This window comes from Mizuhopecten yessoensis, unplaced genomic scaffold (assembly GCF_002113885.1).
Source record: "Mizuhopecten yessoensis strain PY_sf001 unplaced genomic scaffold, ASM211388v2 scaffold11149, whole genome shotgun sequence".
NCBI classification, from domain to species: domain Eukaryota; kingdom Metazoa; phylum Mollusca; class Bivalvia; order Pectinida; family Pectinidae; genus Mizuhopecten; species Mizuhopecten yessoensis.
In genome coordinates this window covers 649,233-675,632 of record NW_018408904.1, presented here as the reverse complement: position 1 = coordinate 675,632, position 26,400 = coordinate 649,233, and the positions used below count along the sequence as shown (strand labels likewise).

The following is a 26,400-nucleotide window of genomic DNA, read 5'->3' as shown; positions in this document are numbered from 1 at the left end:
ACACCAGTACATACCTCTGACACCAGTACATACCTCTGACACCGGTACATACCTCTGACACCAGTACATACCTCTGACACCAGTACATACCTGTGACACCGGTACATACCTCTGACACCAGTACATACCTCTGACACCAGTACATACCTCTGATACCAGTACATACCTCTGACACCAGTACATACCTCGGACACCAGTATATTCCTTTGACCTCAGTATAACTTTTCTGGGAGTGTATTATTAGTTAGGTTCATATGTGTTACTTATACAATTCATATCACTCTGTTTGATGAATATATATAATTTCACTCGTTGTTAACTTTTCATTTCTCCAATCGTCAATGTTGTGATTGTTATATCCGTGGAACGACTGTGTTCATATAATAAACTGGGCACCTACGTCTGTGTATCAGGATAAGATAGAAGTCAATATTTCGTGATCAAGTGTTTGCCGGTTTCTCATTTGTATCATTTTATTCGGATAATCTACACTTCATTGCAAGTTTTATACATGTTTTATTTGTTCCGATACAACTCCTGCTGCTTATATTGTAAACGATTATACAAAGAGGTACCTTGCATGTGGTGCCATTAAGTGGACCATGGTGCTGCAATGATTGTATTGGGTCCGTTTGTATCAGAGCATGCTTGATAGTGTTATACGTGAGTACATTTATATCGACTAGGAACATCGGTTGAATTATTAATGGTTGTCTGTAACGTGACACATCCTGTTCTACTTGTTGAAAAGTTATGTTCAATCAATTTACTTTTTGCAGCATTCATCATTACACTGCCAAGTTATATTGATAATACTCAATCGTCTGGTGTAGCCAGAATGTGAATAAAAAATATAACTTCAACTTACAGGGACAAAATAAAGCACGGCGTAATTACGTGAGGACAAAACATACCGCAGCGTCAACACACAAGGACAGATACCAACGCGTCAACAAACAAGTGAAAAAATAGCATCACAACACCAGAAAAAATATAACAACACCAGGAAAAATATAGCATCACAACACCAGGAAAAATATAGCATCACAACACCAGGAAAATATAGCATCACAACACCAGGAAAAATATAACATCACAACACCAGGATAAATATAGCATCACAAAACCAGGAAAAATATAGCATCACAACATAAGGAAAATTATAGCATCACAACACCAGGATAAATATAGCATCACAACACCAGGAAAAATATAACATCACAACACGAGGAAAAATATAGCATCACAACACCGGGAAAAATATAGCATCACAACACCAGGAAAAATATAGCATCACAACACCAGGAAAAATATAACATCACAACATCAGGAAAAATATAGCATCACAACATAAGGAAAAATATAACATCACAACACCAGGACAAATATAGCATCACAACACCAGGAAAAATATAGCATCACAACACCAGGAAAAATAAAGCATCACAACACGAGGAAAAATATAACATCACAACACCAGGAAAAATATAGCATCACAACACCAGGAAAAATATAGCATCACAACACGAGGAAAAATATAACATCACAACACCAGGATATATATAGCATCACAACACAAGGACAAAATATAGCATCATAGCATCAACACAAGGGAAAACATAGCATTACAACACAAGTGAAAATACAGCATTACAACTCAAGGGAAAATATAGCATTACAAGACAAGTGAAAATACAGCATTACAACTCAAGGGAAAATATAGCATTGCAACACGAGGAAAAAAATAGCATCAACACACACCGAAAAATATAGCATCAACATACAACGAAAAATAAAGCATCACAACACGAGTAAAAATATAACATCACAACACCATGAAAAATATAGCATCCCAACACCAGGAAAAATAAAGCATCAACACACAATATAGCATCAACACAAGGGAAAATACAGCATTACAACACAAGGGAAAATATAACATCACAACACCAGAGAAATATAACATCACAACACACGAGGAAAAATATAGCATCAACACAAGGGAAAATACAGCATTACAACACAAGGGAAAATATAGCATTACAACACAAGGGAAAATATAGCATCAACACACAAGGACAAAATACAGCATTACAACACAAGGGAAAATATAGCATTACAACACGAGGAAAAATATAGCATTACAACACAAGGGAAAATACAGCATTACAACACAAGGGAAAATATAACATCACAACACCAGGAGAAATATAACATCACAACACACGAGGAAAAATATAGCATCAACACACAAGGACAAAATATAGCATCAACACACGAAGGAAAATACAGCATCAACACACGAGGGAAAATATAGCATTACAACACAAGGGAAAATATAGCATCAACACACGATGGAAAATACAGCATTACAACACAAGGACAAAATATAGCATCAACACACGATGGAAAATACAGCATTACAACACAAGGACAAAATATAGCATCAACACACGAGGGAAAATACAGCATTACAACACAAGGAAAAATATAGCATCAACACACGATGGAAATGAAGCATTACAAGGACAAAATATAGCATCAACACACAAGGACAAAATATAGCATCAACACACAACGAAAAATATAGCATTACAACACAAGGACAAAATATAGCATCAACACACAAGGACAAAATATAGCATCAACACACGAGGGAAAATATAGCATTACAACACAAGGACAAAATATAGCATCAACACACAAGGACAAAATATAGCATCAACACACGAGGGAAAATACAGCATTACAACACAAGGGAAAATATGGCATCAACACACGATAGAAAATACAGCATTACAAAACAAGGACAAAATATAGCATCAACACACGAGGGAAAATATAGCATTACAACACAAGGAAAAATATAGCATCAACACACGATGGAAAATACAGCATTACAACACAAGGACAAAATATAGCATCAACACACGATGGAAAATACAGCATTACAACACAAGGACAAAATATAGCATCAACACACAAGGACAAAATATAGCATCAACACACGAGGGAAAATATAGCATCAACACACAAGGACAAAATATAGCATCAACACACGAAGGAAAATATAGCATTACAACACGAGGGAAAATACAGCATTACAACACAAGGACAAAATATAGCATCAACACACAAGGACAAAATACAGCATTACAACACGAGGGAAAATATAGCATTACAACACAAGGGAAAATACAGCATTACAACACAAGGGAAAATATAGTATAACAACACAAGGGAAAATATAGCATCAACACATGAGGGAAAAGACAGTATTACAACACAAGGGAAAATATAGCATCAACACACAAGGACAAAATATAGCATCAACACACGAGGGAAAATATAGCATTACAACACAAGGGAAAATATAGCATTACAACACAGGGGAAAATATAATGCTTGCCGTCATATCTAAATAGTTCTGCTTCTATTTTAGTTCTCATTGGAATGCAATAACGTATTTATATTTATGTTTATTTAAAAAAATATTATTTGATAACACATCTTTACCTACAGTTCTCAGGCCGTCCATGGTTACCTCCACCACGTGTTCCAGCAGGTGTGCCAGTACAGGTAACTGATGTATATATTGTTTGTAAGCTGAGCGCATTACTCATAATAACATTTCAATCTTTACTGCTATTATTTTATGAACGATATAATGAAACCCGAGAAGTACATATGGTATGAAACAGTCATTACAAACGTCCCTTTTACATCCTACTTGTTATATTGTTGCTAGAATTGTAACCTACCATCGGTCAAATTCAACTGGTAAATAGATGTAACGAAACAGTGCTTCAAAAGAACAGTACAGAATGTTTGCCAATGTATGCTTCACTGAAAACCTATATGTTTTGTGTTACTAACATATAGCCCATCACGTCGTCCACACCTGTCCCGACGCCCTAGCACAGATCATACCCACGTGCGTTTATGAGACCGACCCGGCAGGTAAATCGTTTATACATTATATAAGCACTATTAAGACATTTGTGTAACTTTTACGTCGACTGACGAATGCCAAAATGTGCATGTCAACGTCATGTCAGTGTTAACTGACCACTAATGCAGTTAGGTAGCATTGGCGCTGGCACGCGCATTTATAATCTTCTATCAAAGACGATAAACCCGCATATAACTTGAAATCATGAATACAAGTATTAACTGATTAGATGTTTTAACTTAGGGTTGTTTTACATGTTATTATCACTATTCATAATTTTCGTTTAGTTGAAAACAAATAAGCATGCACCAAGCCAACACATGAACCACGCAAACATACGGAAAACAACTCCGATAACACTTTGTTATAGTTGTTATATTTGTTATAATTTCAGGAACATGTCTTTTGTCGTTGATAACCGACTCATCGTTAATCTTTGATGTCAGCATCATCAATCCCCCTGAATTCGTGAACAGACTGGGCGGATATTTTCAATTTAATAGAAACAACGCAACACAAATACTACTAGAACTGCAGCATCCATTGGACGTAGAGACCGTCTACCTTAATACAGTTAGTAGTTCACTTCAGTAAATGTTATATTACTACAATGTATTACAGTAATTGATCCAATATAGTAAATATGAAATTCTACAACTAACTTCCTCTAACGGTAAATACCTCGATATGTTTAGTGATATAGCAATCTAGTTCTCACGATTGAGCGATCTATTTCTCGCTATATAACATGAGAGCATATTTCTCGCGAGTATAGGTGATTCACATGTGGAAATCAGATTTCAAATCCATTAAAGACAGATTTTATATGTAATACGGCAAGGATTCAAATAACGGTTTTAGGTAGTTGTTATTTATTAATAAATAAAATGTTAAATATATTTTAAATTATCGTGACTTAAGGTGAGATATTTCTTATATTTATTACTGTAAGCGTTGCAGTACAGTAAATGTGATATTTCTAAATTATGACGTTAAGTGATTAGATATAAGTGATTAGATATAAGTGATTAGATATAAGTTGTTTATACTACAAATGATTACAGTACTTGTTCCATTATTTTGAGAAGTTCAACTACAATTTAATATTTAAGGGATTCTTCATTCAGAAATTAAATCATTTCATTGAAGGATTAAATAGAGACCATTATTAACGTAAAATCATGATTATTCTATCTGTAATAGATCATTACAAATAACATGTTGAGTGCGTTAGTCTCACGGAACTCTTTTGTTCTACAGAATATTACCACGATGGACATTCAGTTGACTGTATCCTGTACAAACGATGTAAGTGTGAAAACACATGTAAATGTTAGTGTTTCTGATCATGTACAAGTGACGCAAAGGACAATAAAATGGTGTCACGTCAAAAATGTATACAACCTCATAACGCCAGACATTGTAATTTCAGTTGTGGTTTTGCCATGTCACTGTAAGTTTGAAAGTTTGATGCATTAGAAACAAAGAAGTAGTACAACGTATATAATGTTCTACCATTGTCTCTGACATCAAATTCTTAACCATAAATGAAATATCACTATATCACCACAATGTATCTAAAAATTATAAAATGCTTCATTCCTTTGCCTACGTTGTATAACATCCCCTAGTTCACATTATTCTGACAGACTAGCCAGAAGTTTGTAGTGAGACACCAACGAAAGGAAAGGATAAACTGGAGGGAGGGTGAATGTAGAGCTCGCAAATGTTGCATTTGGAGTAACCGTTTATTCTTTCCGTGTTCACAATTAGAGATCATCGAAGAGAACTCTAAATTCGCCCATTACCCATACAAATTGCCTCATACTATCATGCATTGGGTTACAGAAGGCTTATATTCATTTTCCCGAAAATGCAGGTTTTTGTTATCATGTGACATATCTAAAGTCTGACATAAACAAATTGATCTGTTTCACTTTAGTCACAAACTATGGAGTCTGTGACGCTGAATTTGACTGCTGTTGATGACGACGACAATGGTCCTTCGTTCAGTCAGACCGCTGATAGCACATGTCTTCTTCCCGCCTTTACTGCGTCTGCGCATGAAGAATACATCGTAAGTACAGATCGGTCATATTGATAACAACAACTCATTTAGAAGGACAATGTATGTTGGAGTTTGGATACATAATCCTTGTATATATATAAAAGAGAAATGGTGATTGTCTCGTTAAGAATTAATTAGCTGTCCTTTTATTGTATACTACGTCCTATTCCCTGGACTATTACTACTGTATTTCTTCAAAACATTTCTGTTACTACTTAAATATTCATTAGAGAGTGAAATACCTGAAGGGTTACACTTTGTTGAAAGTCTACTTTTATAAGTAGGGTCCGTTGACGACACATCCGAGCGGCATGTTTGTTACTGACGGAGACTTCGTCACGAACAACGACATCGTGTTATCCTTCCTACATGGTAAGATGTGATTAAACAATCGTGTTAAAAAACTACTTTGTCCATCTCATATGACAAAACAAAGCTGTTTCTCACTCGTTGTATATTTGATTATTTCTGAATATTTTACTTTATATATTTTCCCAAAAACTACTAGCAAATAATACCATTATACAAATATAGCAAGGATTACCATTTAGAAAGGTTCTTTTCACTAGTGTTATTCTACAAATAAAATTTCGCGAGATGATTTGCAAAGACAATTGATTACAAATTCAAGCATCATGCATGTGTATACTATGTCTTTATTTTTATATATTTACATCAACATGGAGAATTTCAAGGCTTTTTCAAAATATGTCAGTTCTATATTTCGTAATACGACATTACAAAGGCTTAGGACACACATCATACTCCGTTCTGTTTTGCAGGTAATCCACCCGATTTCAGTAAGTTCTTTGCTGTTGACATGTTAACAAATACCATCAACAAGACGTCTAACATGTCCTCCGGTGATCCTCGGGACTACACCTTCATTATCCAGGTCAGAACTGGAACCACAATTTATAATATCACGTAAAAAATAATTGATATAACAAAATACATAAAGATGATAGACTTATCAAACAGGGGCAATATTTCGAACCTTTAATCAAAAGTCTTAATTCAAAACATTTTAAACAAATATGTTTTAGTATTTAAGTGCTTAAAGTATGTCACGTTTGCCATAGATTTTGATAATAAGGTGACTATTATTGGCTTACTGTAAGTGACATGAACAGAGTTTGATAATAAGGTGACTAATATTGGCTTACTGTAAGTGACTTGAACAGAGTTTGATAATAAAGTGACTATTATTGGCTTACTGTAAGGCACTTGTATAGAGTTTGCTCATGTGTTAACACTAACTTTCTTGCTGTAGGTACCTTTTACACCCTTTCATAATTAAATAATGATTACTCGAGATGTAAAACTGATGAAGAACTATTATTGGCTTACTGTAAGTGACTTGTACAGAGTTTGATAATAAGGTGACTAATATTGGCTTACTGTTAGTGACTTGAACAGAGTTTGATAATAAAGTGACTATTATTGGCTTACTGTAAGCCACTTGTATAGAGTTTGATAATAAGGAGACTATTATTGGCGTACTGTAAGTCACTTGTATAGAGTTTGATAGTAAGGTGACTATTATTGGCTTACTGTAAGCCACTTGTATAGAGTTTGATAATAAGGTGACTATTGTTGGCTTACTGTAAGTCACTTGTATAGAGGTTGATAATAAGGTGACTATTATTGGCGTACTGTAAGTGACTTGAACAGAGTTTGATAATAAAGTGACTATTATTGGCTTACTGTAAGCCACTTGTATAGAGTTTGATAATAAGGAGACTATTATTGGCGTACTGTAAGTCACTTGTATAGAGTTTGCTCATGTGTTAACACTAACTTTCTTGCTGTAGGTACCTTTTACACCCTTTCATAATTAAATAATGATTACTCGAGATGTAAAACTGATGAAGAACTATTATTGGCTTACTGTAAGTGACATGAACAGAGTTTGATAATAAGGTGACTATTGTTGGCTTACTGTAAGTCACTTGTATAGCGTTTGATAATAAGGTGACTATTATTCGCTTACTGTAAGTCACTTGTATAGAGTTTGCTCATGTGTTAACACTAACTTTCTTGCTGTAGGTACCTTTTACACCCTTTCATAATTAAATAATGATTACTCGAGATGTAAAACTGATGAAGAACTATTATTGGCTTACTGTAAGTGACTTGAGCAGAGTTTGATAATAAGGTGACTTTTATTGGCTTACTGTAAGTGACTTGTACAGAGTTTGATAATAAGGTGACTATTATCTGCTTACTGTAAGTCACTTGTATAGAGGTTGATAATAAGGTGACTATTATTGGCTTCCTGTAAGTCACTTGTATAGAGTTTGATAGTAAGGTGACTATTATTGGCTTACTGTAAGTGTCTTGAACAGAGTTTGATAATAAGGTGACTATTATTCGCTTACTGTAAGTCACTTGTATAGAGGTTGATAATAAGGTGACTATTATTGGCTTCCTGTAAGTCACTTGTATAGAGTTTGCTCATGTGTTAACCATAACTTTCTTGCTGTAGGTACCTTTTACACCCTTTCATAATTAAATAATGATTACTCGAGATGTAAAACTGATGAAGAACTATTATTGGCTTACTGTAAGTGACTTGAGCAGAGTTTGATAATAAGGTGACTTTTATTGGCTTACTGTAAGTGACTTGAACAGAGTTTGATAATAAGGTGACTAATATTGGCTTACTGTAAGTGACTTGAACAGCGTTTGATAATAAGGTGACTATTATTTGCTTACTGTAAGTTACTTGTATAGAGTTTGATAATAAGGAGACTATTATTGGCTTACTGTAAGTCACTTGAACAGAGTTTGATAATAAGGGGACTATTATTGGCTTACTGTAAGTCACTTGAACAGAGTTTGATAATAAGGGGACTATTATTGGCTTACTGTAAGTCACTTGTATAGAGGTTGATAATAAGGTGACTATTATTGGCGTACTGTAAGTGACTTGAACAGAGTTTGATAATAAGGTGACTAATATTGGCTTACTGTAAGTGACTTGAGCAGAGTTTGATAATAAGGTGACTTTTATTGGCTTACTGTAAGTGACTTGTACAGAGTTTGATAATAAGGTGACTATTATCTGCTTACTGTAAGTCACTTGTATAGAGGTTGATAATAAGGTGACTATTATTGGCGTACTGTAAGTGACTTGAACAGAGTTTGATAACAAGGTGACTATTATTGGCTTACTGTAAGCCACTTGTATAGAGTTTGATAATAAGGGGACTATTATTGGCTTACTGTAAGTCACTTGAACAGAGTTTGATAATAAGGGGACTATTATTGGCTTACTGTAAGTCACTTGTATAGAGTTTGCTCATGTGTTAACCATAACTTTCTTGCTGTAGGTACCTTTTACACCCTTTCATAATTAAATAATGATTACTCGAGATGTAAAACTGATGAAGAACTATTATTGGCTTACTGTAAGTGACTTGTACAGAGTTTGATAATAAGGTGACTAATATTGGCTTACTGTAAGTGACTTGAACAGAGTTTGATAACAAGGTGACTATTATTGGCTTACTGTAAGTCACTTGTATAGAGTTTGCTCATGTGTTAACCATAACTTTCTTGCTGTAGGTACCTTTTACACCCTTTCATAATTAAATAATGATTACTCGAGATGTAAAACTGATGAAGAGTGATTTAATGTATCGTTTATTTCTAGCAGCAAGTTATCCTTTCTTGTTATTCGAGGACAAAACATCACAAATGTATACTTCGTATAGAAAGAGTAGGATTAAACACATATAGTTTATTAAATCATATAATCGTATCAATTAGGCTTCATTAGAATTCATTTAGAGATCGGCTAGAAGTCTTGCAGTTATTCTAAATTGCGAATAATTAATATCAATAACATAAGCCATTTATGAATTTGTTTGTAATAAATATGTATATCTGAGGTAATTTATAGGATTTTGTAGTCAGGTTGTTATTTTCTGTGTGTTTTTTAGGCCAAAGAAAAGTCTGCCGTAGGACGCAGTATGGTTGCAGTTCTAAGCGTTGGTATTGAGTCTGGCTATCCTGCTGTAACGATGAGGGAACATAAAGCAGACGAGAGCGTTAAATTAGTTTTGCAGGTTCTTAGTGCCACCGTTCTTGTTGGATTTAGCATTGGATTCGTAATTCTTATATGGCATAGAAACAGGCGCGTGAAACCCGCGACAAAACAAGAAGACACAAAGCAGAGTGTCATCGAGTGTCTCAAATCTAATATTATCGACGAAGCCCATGATGCGGAAAGTAAATTCCCTTGTGCAAAACGGACAGAATGGACTCTGGAATCCATTGACGAAGAACCTGAACAGATGTAATAGTGACGATCTTCACATCTAGCGTATGGTAGCTGACGTACGTGGTGTCGCCATTCGTGCAAACAGGACTAACAGCCAGTCGGAATGCCCGTTTAACACTTCGTTAACGCTCTTTCTTATACTCGTATTCCTCACGACCAATCACTGCTGTGTCAATTCGACGAGTTAAACCGGGACAGGAGGTTGTGAAAGTGTTTTCGGTTGCATGGAAATTAAAGTAGAACATTGTAGGGTATCTACATATCAATATATAACTAAATATTTCACTTGAGATAGACTATGTAATTGTGTATATTGTTTCATCATCATCATCATCATCATCATCGTCATCATCATCATCGTCATCATCATCATCATCATCATCATCATCATCATCATCATCATCGATCATTATGAAATAAAATTACGTTTATTAAATACCGGACTTGTGAGTAAGTTCGTCAAAGTAGAGGTCCATTTAAACTACCCAATACCGTTCACTAATGCACGTATGATCAAGACCATACACCTAAATAAATCGTGTTTGTACTTATCTACCGGTCTTTAATACGTTGGGCCAAACTTTTTACACATGAATCCTATAAAGTGTACATTTCCAAACACAATATACATATTTCATCGCAAAGTGTTTATATGTCAACACAAAGTGGGTTTATCTTCACACAACGTATGTAAATCTCCACACAAAATGTACATTTCAAAATAAAATGTATATCTCTAGGCAAAGGCAAATTATATTTCACACGAAGTTCACATCTCTGGACGAAGTTTTTGCTCACGACGAAGTTCCACACGATATATTTCAAAGCAACACATGTACATCTCCATACAAATTCTATACATGCAAAGAAAGCGTATATACCTCCACAAAAATTACACATGTACACACATAAGTGTATATATTTTAACACACGTGTACATTTCAGCATTAAAGCTGCTTTCAGATGAAATCCATAGGCGATATGATTGTCCAATGCAGTACAGCCCTATAGCACGTGCCTTTTTTCTGCGACAGATTTTTTCAAAAATCCCAAAAGAAAGTCAAACATGAGTTCCCTGTGTTTGTTTGTTTTTGTCACGTTCGTATTACTACTCACTTTCGGTTTATAATATGTATGACCCAATACACGATTTCATTTGCTAACATAGTGAAATTGCAGTGCAATGTATTTTTTTTGGATACATCTGCATCCAAAGTGTATATCTCTATACAAAATGTATATCTCGCCATACAAAGTGTATATATCAATACCATGTTATATGTCTCCAAACAAAGTGTATATATCGCCATACACATTTCATAATCTCTACAATGTGAATATATCTCTATAAAAAGCGTATATATAGTGAATATGTGCCAATACAAAGTGAATATATCTAAACTTTGAATTTCTCCACACGAAGTAAATATCTCTACACTAGGTGAATATCCATAAAACTAAATCGATATATAAACAAAGAAAAGATTTAAATGTAACCATTGAAAAAGTACAAGCGTTCCGGAAGAGTAAGCTTTCTCTGCTGCACCTGCCATGGAATATCGGTAAAGTTCCGTCTTCAAACCGATAACCCGGGTATTCTAGCCACATAATGGACATGATCAAAACCATCACCCCTCATAGCACACAAAAAACAAATAGCATATTTTACAACGAGATCATGAAGGCCATTGTATAACTTGTTCTTAATCTTCATCAACCCGCATCTCTGATAACCTTGTGTTGAAAGTTTGTCTGTTGGTCGACATCTATCGCGAAAATCATGATATTAGGAGCAAATTCTTGAATACCGAATCAGCAGACATGTAGACACCGTAGCATGTGGAATCAGGGATGTTACTATCAATAAAGGAAAGTTCACGACAGAAATTTCAGAATCGCCAGGCCTAACGTACAGTTTAGTAATAAACCGTCCAATGTTGGCCATGTTATTAGTTAAATCCAAAAGGTGGCTGATGTACAAGAGTCTGTAGTGTCAAGTTCTGCATTGACAAACTATATTTTAAATAGTTCTACCATTACTTCGTATTTCTAATTACTGTCTTATGTAATAATGTGGTTGGCTCTGCTGGTGGACGATGGGTCCCCGAGGTTTGCCGTACTCTGCTTGTGGACAATGGGTCTCCGAGGTTGGCCGTACTCTGCTGGTGGATTATGGGTCCCCGTGGTTGGCCGTACTCTGCCGGTAGACTATGGGTCCCCGAGGTTGGCCGTACTCTGCCGGTAGACTATGGGTCTCCGAGGTTGGCCGTACTCTGCTGGTGGACTATGAGTCTCCGAGGTTTGTCGTACTCTGCCGGTGCACTACGGGTCCCCGAGGTTGGCCGTACTCTGCTGGTGGACTATGGGCTCCCGAGGTTAGCCGTACTCTGCTGGTGGACTATGGGTCCCAGAGGTTGGCCGTACTCTGCCGGTAGACTACGGGTCCCCGAGGTTGGAAGTACTCTGCCGGTAGACTATGGGCTCCCGAGGTTGGCCGTACTCTGTTTGTGGACTACGGGTAGCCGTACTCTACTAGTGGACAATGGGTCCCCGAGGTTGGCCGTACTCTGTTTGTGGACTACGGGTAGCCGTACTCTACTGGTGGACAATGGGTCCCTGAGGTTGGCTCTACTCTGCTGGTAGACTATGAGTCCCCAATGTTGACCCTACTCTGCTGTTATACATGTACTATGGGTCCCCGAGGTTGGCCGCACTCTGCTGAGTGGAGTATGGGTCCTCATGGTTGGCCGTACTCTGCTGGTGGACTATGGGTCCCCAGCGTTGGCCGTACTCAGCTAATGGACTATGGGTCCCCGAGGTTGGCCGTACTCTGCTGGTGGACTATGGGTCCCCGAGGTTGGCCGTACTCTGCTGGTGGACTATGGGTCCCCGAGATTGGCCGTACTCTGCTGGTGGACTATCAGTCCCCGAGGTTGGCAGTTCTCTGCTGGTGGAAATGGGTCTCCGAGGTTGGCCGTACTCTGCTTGTGGACAATTAGTCCCCGAGGTTGGCCGTACTCTGCTGGTGTACTATGGGTCCCCGAGGTTGGCCGCACTCTGCTGAGTGGAGTATGGGTCCTCGATGTTGGCCGTTCTCTGCTGGTGGACTATGGGTCTTCGAGGTTGGCCGTACTCTGCTGGTGGACTATTGGTCCTCGAGGTTGGCCGTACTCTGCTGGTGGACTATGGGTTCCCAGCGTTGGCCGTACTCAGCTAGTGAACTATGGGTCCTCTAGGTTGGCCGTTCTCTGCTGGTGGACTATGGGTCTTCGAGGTTGGCCGTACTCTGCTGGTGGACTATGGGTCCCCAAAATTGGCCGTACTCTGCTGTTGGACTGTGGGTCCCCGAGATTGAACATACTCTGCTGATGGACTATGGGTCCCCGAGATTGGCCGTACTCTGCTGGTGGACAATGGGTCCCCGACGTTGGCCGTACTCTATTGGTAGACTATGGGTTCCCGAGATTGGCCGTACTTTACTGGTAGACTATGGGTTCCCGAGGTTGGACATACTCTGCTGGTAGACTATGGGTCCCCGAGGTTGGCCGTACTCTGTTAATAGACTATGGGTCTCCGCGGTTTGCCGTACTCTGTTGGAAGACTTTGGGTCCCTGAGGTTGGCCGCATTTTACTGGTAGACTATGGGTCCCCGAGGTTTGCCGTATTTTACTGGTAGACTATGGGTCCCCGAGGTTTGGCCGTATTTTACTGGTAGACTATGGGTTCCCGAGATTGGCCGTACTTTACTGGTAGACTATGGGTCCCCGAGGTTGGACATACTCTGCTGGTGAACTATGGGTCCCTGTGGTTGGCCGCATTTTACTGGTAGACTATGGGTCCCCGAGGTTGGCCGTATTTTACTGGTAGACTATGGATCCCTGAGGTTGGCCGTATTTTACTGTTAGACTATGGGTCCCCGAGGTTGGCCGTTCTCTGCTGAAAGACTATGGGTCCCAGAGGTTGGCCGTATTTTACTGTTAGATTATGGGTCCCCAAGGTTGGCCGTACTCTGCTGGAAGACTATGGGTCCCTGAGGTTGGCCGTATTTTATTGGTAGACTATGGGTCCCAGAGGTTGACCGTACTCTGCTGGAAGACTATTGGTCCTTGAGGTTGGCCGTATTTTACTGGTAGACTATGGGTTTCCGAGGTTGGCCGTATTTTACTGGTAGACTATTGGTCCCCGAGGTTGGCCGTATTTTAATGGTAGACTATGGTGGCCGTAACCTTATATCTGGAATTTATTCCAGCACGGTTTACATGGAATACTAGCTTAAGCTAAAATCGTATTTTGTAGGCAAAGGTTGTAGATTTGTTATATTTTCATTAACTCTAACGTGCACCTTTCACTTTAGTTTTTCTGCGTCGACAAACCAAGTTTTAATAGGTGCTTGTTAACTTTGTATTCCTAGTAATGGTATTTCGTCAGGACACATGTATATACGATCAACGTTGTCAATGCATTTCTTTTTTTTTATAAAGAAACAATCAACACATGTGCGGGTATTATGATGAAATGCATAACGAAGGTGAGAAAATATTAGAAAAATACATTAACGAATGCTGCCTCCAATTAGTAGGAATAGTAAGTAAGGAAGCACTTATTTAAAATTTAGTTTGTCGGTGCAGAAAGCGGACAAGTTACCCCTTAACGTCAACAGTGTTTCCCTCGGCGTGTGCAACACGGAGCAAGTTTGACTGAAAAAGCATTGGCTTACCTTTTGGTTCAAGAGTCCTGGTAGTGCAGTGTTCTACACCAGCCTTGGAAACACATCAAGACAACTAGTGTTCACTTTGGCCGCGTCACAGAGATAAACTCGTCCGTCTGTGTCCACAACAACGTATCCGTGCCTTCTAAGACGTCAAACACCCGTGTGTTCTACGTGTTGTTCTATCTGTTGAGTTCAACAAAGTATACATCTCTGGTGTTATCTTCTTGTAATAGGATGTATATGTACATGTTTCTGTTCTGTTTCACTGTGGCTTGATAAAGGAGCGGATCGCTCCGAAAATTTGACAACCTAAACTTGTCCCCACTGTTGGAATTACTTCTTTGCCCCATATACTATTTTTATTAATTCGTATCCTACGGACATACCTCCATTAGGATCCAGTGTTATATGGGATTTTACCGTCTATATTACTTCTTTGACCCATCTCTGATGTTATATATATATAACTTTAGTTGCACACATTTACTTCCTTCGTCGAGAGGCGTTGGTCCTTTGCACACAAGATCAATCCAATAGTACGCTAATACAGACAGACTCTTGGGTTCATGCAGAGGGGAAATATTATTGGGGTTTCTTTGTGTATTATGTAAACAAGAAATGTAGCCATCTCGATTTTCAATAACCAGAGGTGTCCATTTTTCACCCTTGTCAAAATAAACATATTCACGGCTATAGGCGCTGTACTCGGGAATTTGTCAAGCTCAGGGCGGAAAACAGCAGTGCTCAGACCGTGGCATTACGAGAAGTGAATACGAAACATCATTGTCTGTCTGAGAACCACTCACGGTACTTCCATCTTGATGATAGTAAAAGAGACAAAGTCCGCGAGGGATGCTGGGAGAACATTTCATCACGGACTTGGATAGCATAATCTAATTCCGTGATTTCACAAATAGATGATGTCAAGCATTCAATCCTGCTTCCACCATATGAGAATGTCCCAGGTCTTTCTGAAGTCGAAATAACTAAGTTATGATGTACCGGTAAAAGACACATGCAGTTTTCAGCAAGAAATCAAACTTTTTTACTCTGAATGATAAAACTTCTGCTAGGTTGTTTTTGAAGAGGAGGAACAGGGTAGTCGGATCACACTTACCTGTGGCACGCTGGATTGGGCTGGGACCGAGTCAGGATTTACTTCTTGAAGAAGGAACCGCATTATATGGTCATGTAGGATGTCCTAGACATAATTCAGCAACCTTATGTTTCAATAGAAGTTTTGCGATTGTCGCTTTGTAAAAAAAAATATAATGTCTAGTAGTATGACGTCCGCCTAGAGCTTATTATGTGGGAGTCTCGAAGGAATGACTTTTCCGGAAGCCGTGCCGAGCAAGGTTGATGACGTGATGTCTGTCGGGGGTGCTTCCTCGTACTACTGAAAACGACGTGCTCCATGACTTAACACGCTACAAATAACGGTAGTTTACTGGTTTGTTACTCTTCCCTTTCTTGAGACCCTGCAGGACAGCAGCCATTGGTTACTGACCCAATGGAAGTCTGATACAGTATTGTGAAGACTGTGGTGACCTCAGTGGAAACATCCTTTAGTACTGTTGTGGGGATGTCGTCTGGACCTGATGCTTTGTATATATGGTTTGAGGTCGTAGAAAATCGCTATGAACTTTTCCATGCCAGTGAAGGTGCTTTATCCTTTGTCCGGGATTATAGAGAAGTCTTAATTATTGTTTAAGACAGATGATTATTAAGTGGACTGGCTTTGGTAGCATTCTCAGACTTCGTGATACTATCCGGTGACACGCCTGTGCTGCCGCTTAGTTTATGTAGTTCCAGAACCAATTCGGGTTGGTGATAGAATTTATTGAATGCTTGTTTGCCTGCCGATCTGGTTTTCTTTTTCAGATCTATGCTTAATTGTATCTGTTGAAGTCAGTGTGAGTTTTGGTTTTGGTTTCTGGAAATTTCGCTTTTTTGTATGGACAGTTTCTTCACGTCCTGATCGAGCTATCAATGATTGGAAATTTTGAAGTGTCATCGTTGAGGGAGGTCTAGAAGTGAACGCTGTTATATGTTACCACATGCGATAGTACATACTGGGTTTTGTAGGTCTTAAACAGAAATTCGACATCCTTTATTAATTAAATTGTGTGGGATTCTTTATAAATAGGGCGTTGCTCAAAGTAGGGCGTTATATAGACTAGGGCTCCAAATATCAGGTAGATTCTTTGCCAAGTGATAATTTAACAAACATGAATTGTCTATGTTATAACTTAAATATATTTCTTTGATTGTAACAGTTGAAGTTTAAGAGTAATTTTGGCAAAATTCATCGGTATATTTAAAGATTTAAAATCTTATTCCGCAAAACAATAATTTCTTGAATATTGTTTGTGCTAAGTGTTCTTAAAACCTAATACTTGACAAAAAATGTTTGTTAATTTGTTGAAATTTCTGTCGTCCTCATGTCATGAAAAGCAAGGTATGCTATATAGTGTTTCACTAAATGGGTACGGTTGAAGTCGAAAGTGTGTCCTATTAATTTGAGTCAATTATTTTCTCGTTTATTAGCTTGTAACGTTTTTTTTTCGTTTTTGTACATTGTATAAATATATATATCCGGGAATTTCGAGGATATACTAACTCTAAATTTTCCATAAGAAAGCATTACTGAAGTTTGCCCCCCTCCATTAACTCAAGATTCTTTTCTTTAGAAAAACTTCAGTAGAACGCTCGTGAAATTCGTCCAGGTACAAAGCACCCCAAGTCCTATGGACTTTATGCCATAAAGGCCTTATGTTTCATGTATATGTCAGTTGTAGAGTCAGACTTAACTGTTTTCAGGCCATGAAAATTAATTATCGAGGTATATGTATGTAAAATTGTACCGTTTGTCAAATAAAATTGGAGCATGGCCGTAGCTGGGGGTATCACTTTCATCTGTTTTGAGCTCTAGACCCCAATTTTAACCCCCCAAAAAAGAAAAGAAAAAGAAAACATTTAGTGGGACCAAAATCAATTATCAATTATATCGGCAAATTCTGTCTCCAAAATTGAAATGAATAATAATATCAGAGACGTCTCTGATAATATGCAACATTTATACAGCGCCCTATATAATTTGTAAAATTACTCTAAAGCGCTTTACAACACATGAATAGTAGTATTACTTATATAGTAGATAAAAAAGGCATAACACTGTTACAAATCAGCATTACAAATTTCACAGTGCTGCCGCCACTGGCAAGTTTTTCCAAAGATATTGATTTTCTGTTATTCCATTTTTTTTTTATCTTTGCTAGGCCTAAATTCTTTTTTCCGGAAAAGTCGGATGGTTCTAATTTTAGGCAATCCCACTTATTCCAAGATGGCTTCCTTGGCAAGGACACCCCGACTTTTGAATGGCGTGAAGAAGGCTATTGCTTCAGCTAGACATTTTTCGGTGACATCCCAAACCCTGAAAGGCCACACAAGTGACCAAGGTCCTAATACCGATGTGGTTACACATACAGGACAGGTAAACCATATAAAACTCGCCTTTTTAAGTCATGCATACAAGTCGTCAACATTGAACAGGTCCAGTCCACTCTGCCGATTGAGCTATAAAGACCTATATATCTATATTCACCTATGAATTATAGCTGTATTGGGCTATATTTTCACAGCTTTCAATTTTCATTAAATTAAAGCAAAGTCGCATAAAACGGTAATGTTGACTACAAAAAGCATACATTTAGTTTGCTAAAACATAACAGGCCGCTGGTCGTCCTTTTTTCTATCGGATATGATTTTGCCGACTGCGGCGCCTGTCAAAAGTTTTTCGCCGTGTAAAACCTCTAACATTGTTGGAGTAACATTTGCGTGCTAGGTTAATTAGGTGAGCACTTCAATCAATGTTTTCTTGTATAACCCATGCTTCTTTTCCTATGTCGGAGGTGGCATAAAAGCATACATACACATGCAGGGGATGTTTAGTTACAAAATTAGTAGAAAGAGAACATTTGTTAATTCTAACTCTTTGCAGTCTCTTTATAAACAATAGACCACTGTGTCATCCAGTTTTCAAATGTACTGTTTAAACAGGTGTGACAATATATACATGTAGCTCCCAGTCTGATGTAATATTCCATATATATTTTAGAAACAGCTTTGCAAGTATCAATGAAAAGAACAATGCCACTTTGAAAAGGACCAGATAACTGGGGGTGTCATTTCAGGATGAAGACTTTTGATTTTTTCAAACTGATCTAAATAAGATTTTATTATTACAAAGAACATTTTGACTCGACATTTCTGTAATTCATTCAAAAAAGTTCAGGAAATTGAACTTTCTTTTTTACAATATAAATACATAAAACTTTCATTAATCAAATTGAGATTGCATTCATATATAATAAAACACACTCACTGTCTTGGATAACCCTCTTTATTTTCACATTTGGCTCTGGTCCAAAGCAAGTCTTCTAAACAGGAGGTTGTAGGTCATCAAACTGAATGAGCCCATTCATGAGCGAATGAGCAAAAATGAAATCAGAAAAATCCTAAGTACATATATATGTTCCACATGTGCATCTGCTTTTTTTATTTGTTTTGTGTGCAAATGTAGCTTCTTAACTTCTGCTCTTTTTCTGTCCCATTATGCAACTGGATAAGATATTGACGTAAATGCTTTGAAATCACAGGGATTCAAGAATTTCTTTTTACATACTGCTTCGTAGGCTCACATAAGGGTAGGCTTACACAAGAGCATTTGCTGGAAGTAAGCACGTACTTCACTAACCATAAATTCATAAACAGGCTATGTTGTTAAGGTATGAAATCCTCACTTATTCATATAAATACACACAGACAATGACAGGATTCTATGTATTAATTTGAATTTCATTTGTCGGAAAACGCCAGGACAAATATGTATTAATTTGAATTTCATTTGTCGGAAAACGCCAGGACAAACAGGTTTTATGTTGAATATGCAAAAATCAAAAAGCTGTTGTGGTATTAAACATATTCTTATAGCAATCTGCTTTTTTCAAATTTTAGAGTTGGGATACTGACGACCACAGAAGGTCACGTTTCCATGGAAAAGACAAACTGGTATGTAAAATTTGTTTTAATGCATCGTAAAACCATTATTGTACTAGAAAATGTAAGACACCTGGATTATTAGGTCTCTACATATAACTATGATTCATTTAATAATGATTGGTTTACTTAATTACCTGGTGAATAAAACTGATTAATTACAGATTGTCATATACTCATAAATTGGAGAAATGTGCAAGTTTTATTGGTAAATTATCATGATTTCCTTTCTATAACATGTGTGTCTTGGCATGCAAGTTAAAATGTAATACAGTTGTGTGAGCGCACAAAGCACCAAAAATAGTGTGTGCACACATCATGCATACATCGTGCACACACCATCAGCACATCGTCCAGACATGGTTCAAACATCTGTGCGATTTAACAATCGCTCACCCCGTTGTGAGCTTCTCTTTGCACAGATGTGCGATGTAGTACAATTGGTTGATCAATAATAATATGGAATGAAAAAAATTCAGAAGGCTCGTATGGAGTAAAAAACACTGTATATATAAATTACTTACAGTTTTGTGCCTGCACAACACACCAAACATATATAGCATGCGCACATCGTGCTGACCTCCACCCACACCGTTAACAACTGTACGCTTCTCTCCTAACAACTGTGCAATTTGGTACAATTTGTTGATCAATATAACGGAAGGAAAAAAATATGGAAGGCTGGTAGGAAATAAGGTACACTGTATAAAAAAACTCATCACAATAATTAAGATTTTGTTCAATTTTACAATACATGTTACACAGCATTACACTGACTGTTAGGCTGTAAAGAATGGGATTAGCTCCCAGGTAACAGAACAGGTAAATAACATTTTGATGATTGACCTGAGTTTTACCTGGCCTGTGCCTGACAAAGAGAGCTGATGGATATGAAAACAAAACTGGACGTGAAGTAGTTGTTATTTGCATTCATTTTGGTCTATAGCTCCCCTTCACCTGGATTTTCACACCTTGGCGAGTTACGTAAGTGCCCCGGGTGGGGAAAACTATGGTACAGGTACAAACTAGAGGCTATGTTTACCTGTATAGGGGAATGTGTCTATATGTGTTATTTTACATGTGTCAATTTGGGTCGTTTAAAAAACACAGAAAACACAATTTCTAAATTTTAAAAAATTAAGGTAAAAAGATAAAGTAGAATATAGAAATATACTTGAAAATCAAGTTTATATGTGTAAACAAGAAACCGTATATATTGAAAAGCCATTTCCCAATTTACACCAACCACGATTGTCATCGTACAAAGCTTGTCCATCATGCTCACATCACACGCACACTGCACATCGTGTAATGTTGTGCGATCCCACATCTGAACATGTATTTATAACAAAAGTTAAAAGAACTAAAACCTTTATACACTGACTCCTAAGATGACACAGGTACTTACTTGTGTAACTTTAAGCTGCCATCCAGTAGCTTCTTCAACCCTAACGAATACAATAGAGTGGAGTTAGTTTTATGTCTCAGAATTTAACTACCAGAGTAGGAAGTGTATTGTCTTCTGTCTTGGTACTTCATAATTGAGTCTGGAAGTTGTAAAGTCCTTGATCTGTATTGAACCAGTGCTAGTCCTTGTTCGACAATCTTCTTTGATTTATAAATGAGAGTTGAAAAAAGTAATTTGTAATTCAGAATTTGCGGATATATTAAACCTGAAAAATAATAATGGTGTTCTGTATTGAAGGTGAACAGGAGCTTTGCCCAAGATTTGGTGGCTGCAGAACCAGTGGTAGTGGTGAACGATAGGCAGGTGATGAGCAACAGTGGTGGGGCGCTCGGTCATCCCCGAGTCTTCATTAACCTGGTAAGTGAAAAACATGTTGTATGAAGTGAAGTCTAATTAAACTAAAATCTTTGGTGATCTAGAAAAATCACTGTCCTAACACTCAAATTTCAAAAATCTATCGTAGATATGAAAAACTAATTTATTCAGGAAAGTTACTTTTTAAAAAATAAAATATTAAGCTCACTTCGCCTGAAGGCTTGCCACCACAGCTAGTCCTGAACAGTGCATGAGAGCTTATTATGCTGTGATGTGGTGTCCGTCTGACACAGCCCCTATCAAGTGGCAACTTTTTACTTTAAACAATGTCTTCTAAATAACCAAAATTCTAAGGGTGATGATATTTGGTCAGCAGCATGCTAGGATAAAGGACTATCAAGTTTGTTTAAATGAATTACCTTCACCCATATTCGACAAGGTCATATGGGTCAAATATGTTTAACCTTTAAACCACTTTTCTGAATATCTAAGCAGCCTAGGTTAATGATTTAATTGGTGCACTGCAGTTATGTGTTGCATGTCACTCATGAAGACATGAAGACACCTACAGTAGCTATAACTGTGCTGCTTACTTGCTGAAGGTAATGGTTGATGATATATTTTTGGCACATATATGTAGGCTTTGGGAAACATAAGGAAGAATTTTAAAAACTAACAGTAGCAAGTTTTGCTTCAGTAGACCTGTATGACATCAGTATTTAGTTAGTTATGTATTTTACACTTTATCAATTTTATGTGGTTTTTCAAAAATGTTCTTTTTATCTTTTCAATTTACACAAAAATCATAAACTGACTATGTTTTTTTTAAAAGATTCCTGTACAACTGCCCAAAAAAAACCTACAGTTGTCAGATCACACAACATAACACAATGTGTGGTGCGCTCACCATGTGCAAACAATAAAATTAGGGAGGATTTCGATCATGGTTGGTGTTAATTGAGGAATAGCTCAACAATATATACAGTTTCGTGTTTAAACATATGAACTTGATTTTTTAAGTATATTGTATTTCTGTCTATATTTTCCTTCATTTAGAAATGGTGTTTTTGGTGTTTTTTTAAACGACCCAAATCGACACATAGATACAGTCCCATATACTGGTAAACATAGCTACTTGATACATGTACTTGGACCATAGTTTTTCTTGCCAAGGGCACTTACGTAACTCGTCAAGGTGTGAAAATCCAGGTGAAAGGGAGCTATAGGCCCAAACGAATGCAATTAACAAATACCTAACATCCAGTTGTGTTTTCCTACAGTATCAGATATCAGCTCTGTGTGTCAGGCACAGGCACAGGCCAGGTAAAACTCAGGTTAATAGTCAAAATGTTACTTACCTGTTCTGTTACCTGGGAACTTAACCCATTGTTTTTATACAGTGTACCTTATTTCCTACCAGCCTTCCATATTTTTTTCCTTCTGTTATATTGATCAACCAATTGTACCAAATTGCACAATTGTGCGAAGAGAAGTGTACAACAGGGCAAATGGGTGTGGGCGGATGTCAGCATGATGTGCGCACGCTATATATGTTTGGTGTGTTGTGCAGTCACACAACTGTAAGAACTAGAAACTGTTTTTTTCTGGCATGTCTATAGATTTGATAAATAATTTCTGGAAATGAAACTTAACATTGCAGAACTTTTATAAGAAATGATAAAGATGGAATAAACAAAATATCATCAACAACATTGTTCTGAGTGTTAAAAAAACAATGCGGGGCTAGACCCAGATTCGAACCCTGAACTTCAACCTACTTAACTGTAGCTCTAACTAATTGAACTTCCAGGCCAACAGAAGGGTCCTGCCCAAGACATTCATAGTTACATCCAAACAGAAGTTAAGGGGAGGTAACTGCATATATAGAAAAACCACAGGGCAGTTGGCCAGGGATTGTTAAGTCACTGTTTCCTTCTTAGCTTTTGTAATTGAATGTTAAAATGATGTCATATTGAAACTTCACTTAGTTAACAATCACAGGTTTCTCTTGGGAAAGAAACCCCCAAAAATGGATGCAAATATTGCTAAAATAAAGGAAGGTGTGTGTTGATATAGTGTTTAAATCTATGCAGATTGATTGACAAACAAAATAAGAATAATTCACTGAAAAAGTAAAATACATATACCCCTGGTAGTGTCAAATATAATAAAATGATCTGTGGCTAAATACTTCCATATTTACTCCACACCTTATGAATCTTTGTTGGAAGATTGTAAGGTATTTTCCTATTCTGATCTTAAAAGTTTAAAAGGCCATTCATTCATATCATTTAGCCAAATATCACTACCTCAATTTATGGGCTGCAGAACATATGATATTCTTGACAGGGGGATTTACTGTAAGCCAGGTAAACTCCTTTTGGCTGCTTCGTCTGACTTATATAAGGGAAACTACTTCAAGGCTTAAAGATTTCTGTAATCTTGTATTATTTCTCTTTTGCAGGATGCAGATAAAGTGGCAGTTTGTGGTTATTCTGGACGGAAATTTATACAGAAGAAATATTATGACAAATTAAAGCATGGAGCTGGTATTACTTATGATGAATACATGAACGAAATTACAGCTCCTGACTTTTGTGGATAATGTAACAACTGTGTAGACCATAATCATTTAAGTGTACATGGGATTTTGTAAATATTGGGTGATGTTGTGAATAAACAATATAAAAAATAGCCTGTTTTGTAAATTTGTTTCATGTTCAAAGATGATTCATTTGATACAACTGAGATATTTGAAAACTACCGTAAAAAACCCATGTAATTTTTTTACGGTATCTCTAAACTGGAAATATTTCAAAGCTGAAGGGACATACTTTCAGGGGAAGATCTCAAATTTAATCAGACCAAATGGGATCATAGCCTCAACTCACTTGCTAAAAATTATCAACAGAGAGAAATATTAACCCTATTTTGATTGAAATTTTGAAAGATTGCAGAAACAATTTTTCTATGGTTGTCCCTAAAGAAATGAATAATGATAATAATAACCATAGTAAACAACATTTATATAAACCTACATAAATGCAAAATTTATCTAAGGTGCTTTTCAGCAAATGAATAATGGTATTCCTACAGTGACAGTTAAAAAATAGTAGATAAAAAGGCATACAAATCAGCAGCTCCTTAAGTAACAAGACATTTATCTCCATATGCATATAAATATTTGGTCAGGATGACCTATAGTCATCGTGCTACGTCAATCGTCGTCCGCTGTGCGCCGTCCGTAAACTTTCAACATTTTAAACTACTTCTCAAGTTCCACCAGTGGGATTGAGCTGAAACTGGTGCCGTTTAGCTAAAAATTGTTGGGGATGTTATAGGAAAGGAAGCCGACAAAGTGTTGTTATTTTTCAGCCCCGTCAAAACTTCAACATGGCAGCCATGGTGGCCATTTTGTAACATGATTGCGCAATCATGGTTTACCTAAACAACACCTATTTAAAACTAATTCTCAAGTTCCATCAGTGGGATTGAGCTGAAACTTGCCTGAATTGATCCTGAGATGGTCCTGACCAAGTGTTGTTATAAGCTTTAACAATCTTCTTCTCAAGTTCCATAAGGCCCAGGTTTATGATATTTGGCCAGTAGGTTACCTGGGATGGTATGCTATAAAGTTTTTTTCATAAAAATGATCTTGACCTACTTTCAAGGTCACTGGTGTCAAATATATTAAAAACTTCAAACAACAATATCCTAAGAACCATTCGGACTAGTCATGATACTTTGGTATGTTATGTAGACTAGATGTGTAAATTATTTTCTTTATTACAGTAATGAGGTCAAAGGTCAACTTTAAGTGCTAGTCGGGGGTCAAATAACAACTTCGGTTAAAAGCTTTAACAATCTTCTCAAGTTCCATACGGCCCAGGGTCATGATATTTGGCCAGTAGGTACCTGGGATGGAGTGCTATTAAATTTCCTCATTACAATGACCTTGACCTACTTTCAAGGTCACATGGATCAAATATGTAAAAAAATAAATAAAAATAAAATCCCAAGAACCATTTGGACTAGAGTCATGACATTTGGGTATGTTATGTAGACCGGCTGTGTGAATTGTTTTCTTATTACAGTAATGAGGTCAAAGGTCAACTTTTTGAAGTGCAAGTCGGGAGTCAAATGTCAATGTGGGATAAAAGCTTTAAAATTCAAATTTCAAACAACAACTTCTTCAGAACCGTTTATGGGGAGTTAAATCGTCTTGTGTTCTAGTTACCAAATTTGGTCTTAAGTTACATATATGTCAGTTTCATGTAACAAAAGAAACAGTTGAGTGATACAGGCACAATGGGCCTCTTGTTTACTTCCTGGTAGCAGATGGTAACCTATTCCACACTACGCCCGAAACCCTTCCAAAGCACCGGTTTTCATATGTAACGGTACGAGACACACAACAAGGATTCTGATTCCTAATGCATTGATAAGTAATCTTGACGGCTAATACTGGGAGCTGTTGTGTTATGTGCCTTGTATGTGTACATTTTGGATGTATGACCTGTATCGGACAGATAACCAATGA

The 26,400-nt window shown here is 37.1% G+C and overlaps 2 protein-coding genes across 2 annotated transcripts in view; both read left to right on the top strand.

The window, feature by feature from the left end:
- LOC110466952 overlaps positions 1–10,665 on the top strand; it is an 18,685-nt gene extending 8,020 nt beyond the window's left edge. Inside the window, exons 3-10 of the mRNA XM_021523776.1 lie at positions 3,523–3,579; positions 3,883–3,960; positions 4,347–4,525; positions 5,213–5,260; positions 5,895–6,029; positions 6,305–6,392; positions 6,803–6,915; positions 9,968–10,665. Of these exons, the coding sequence (XP_021379451.1) occupies positions 3,523–3,579; positions 3,883–3,960; positions 4,347–4,525; positions 5,213–5,260; positions 5,895–6,029; positions 6,305–6,392; positions 6,803–6,915; positions 9,968–10,327 (1,058 nt within the window). The 3' untranslated portion in view covers positions 10,328–10,665. The remainder of the gene's footprint in view (positions 1–3,522; positions 3,580–3,882; positions 3,961–4,346; positions 4,526–5,212; positions 5,261–5,894; positions 6,030–6,304; positions 6,393–6,802; positions 6,916–9,967) is intronic.
- A 7,666-nt stretch (positions 10,666–18,331) lies between these two features.
- LOC110466944 (NADH dehydrogenase [ubiquinone] iron-sulfur protein 6, mitochondrial-like) lies at positions 18,332–24,554 on the top strand. Its single transcript, XM_021523760.1, has 4 exons — positions 18,332–18,512; positions 20,036–20,089; positions 21,783–21,902; positions 24,325–24,554. The coding sequence occupies exons 1-4, from the start codon at positions 18,363–18,365 to the stop codon at positions 24,463–24,465; spliced, it is 465 nt and encodes a 154-aa protein (XP_021379435.1). The 5' UTR covers positions 18,332–18,362; the 3' UTR covers positions 24,466–24,554.
- The last annotated feature ends 1,846 nt before the right edge of the window (positions 24,555–26,400 follow it).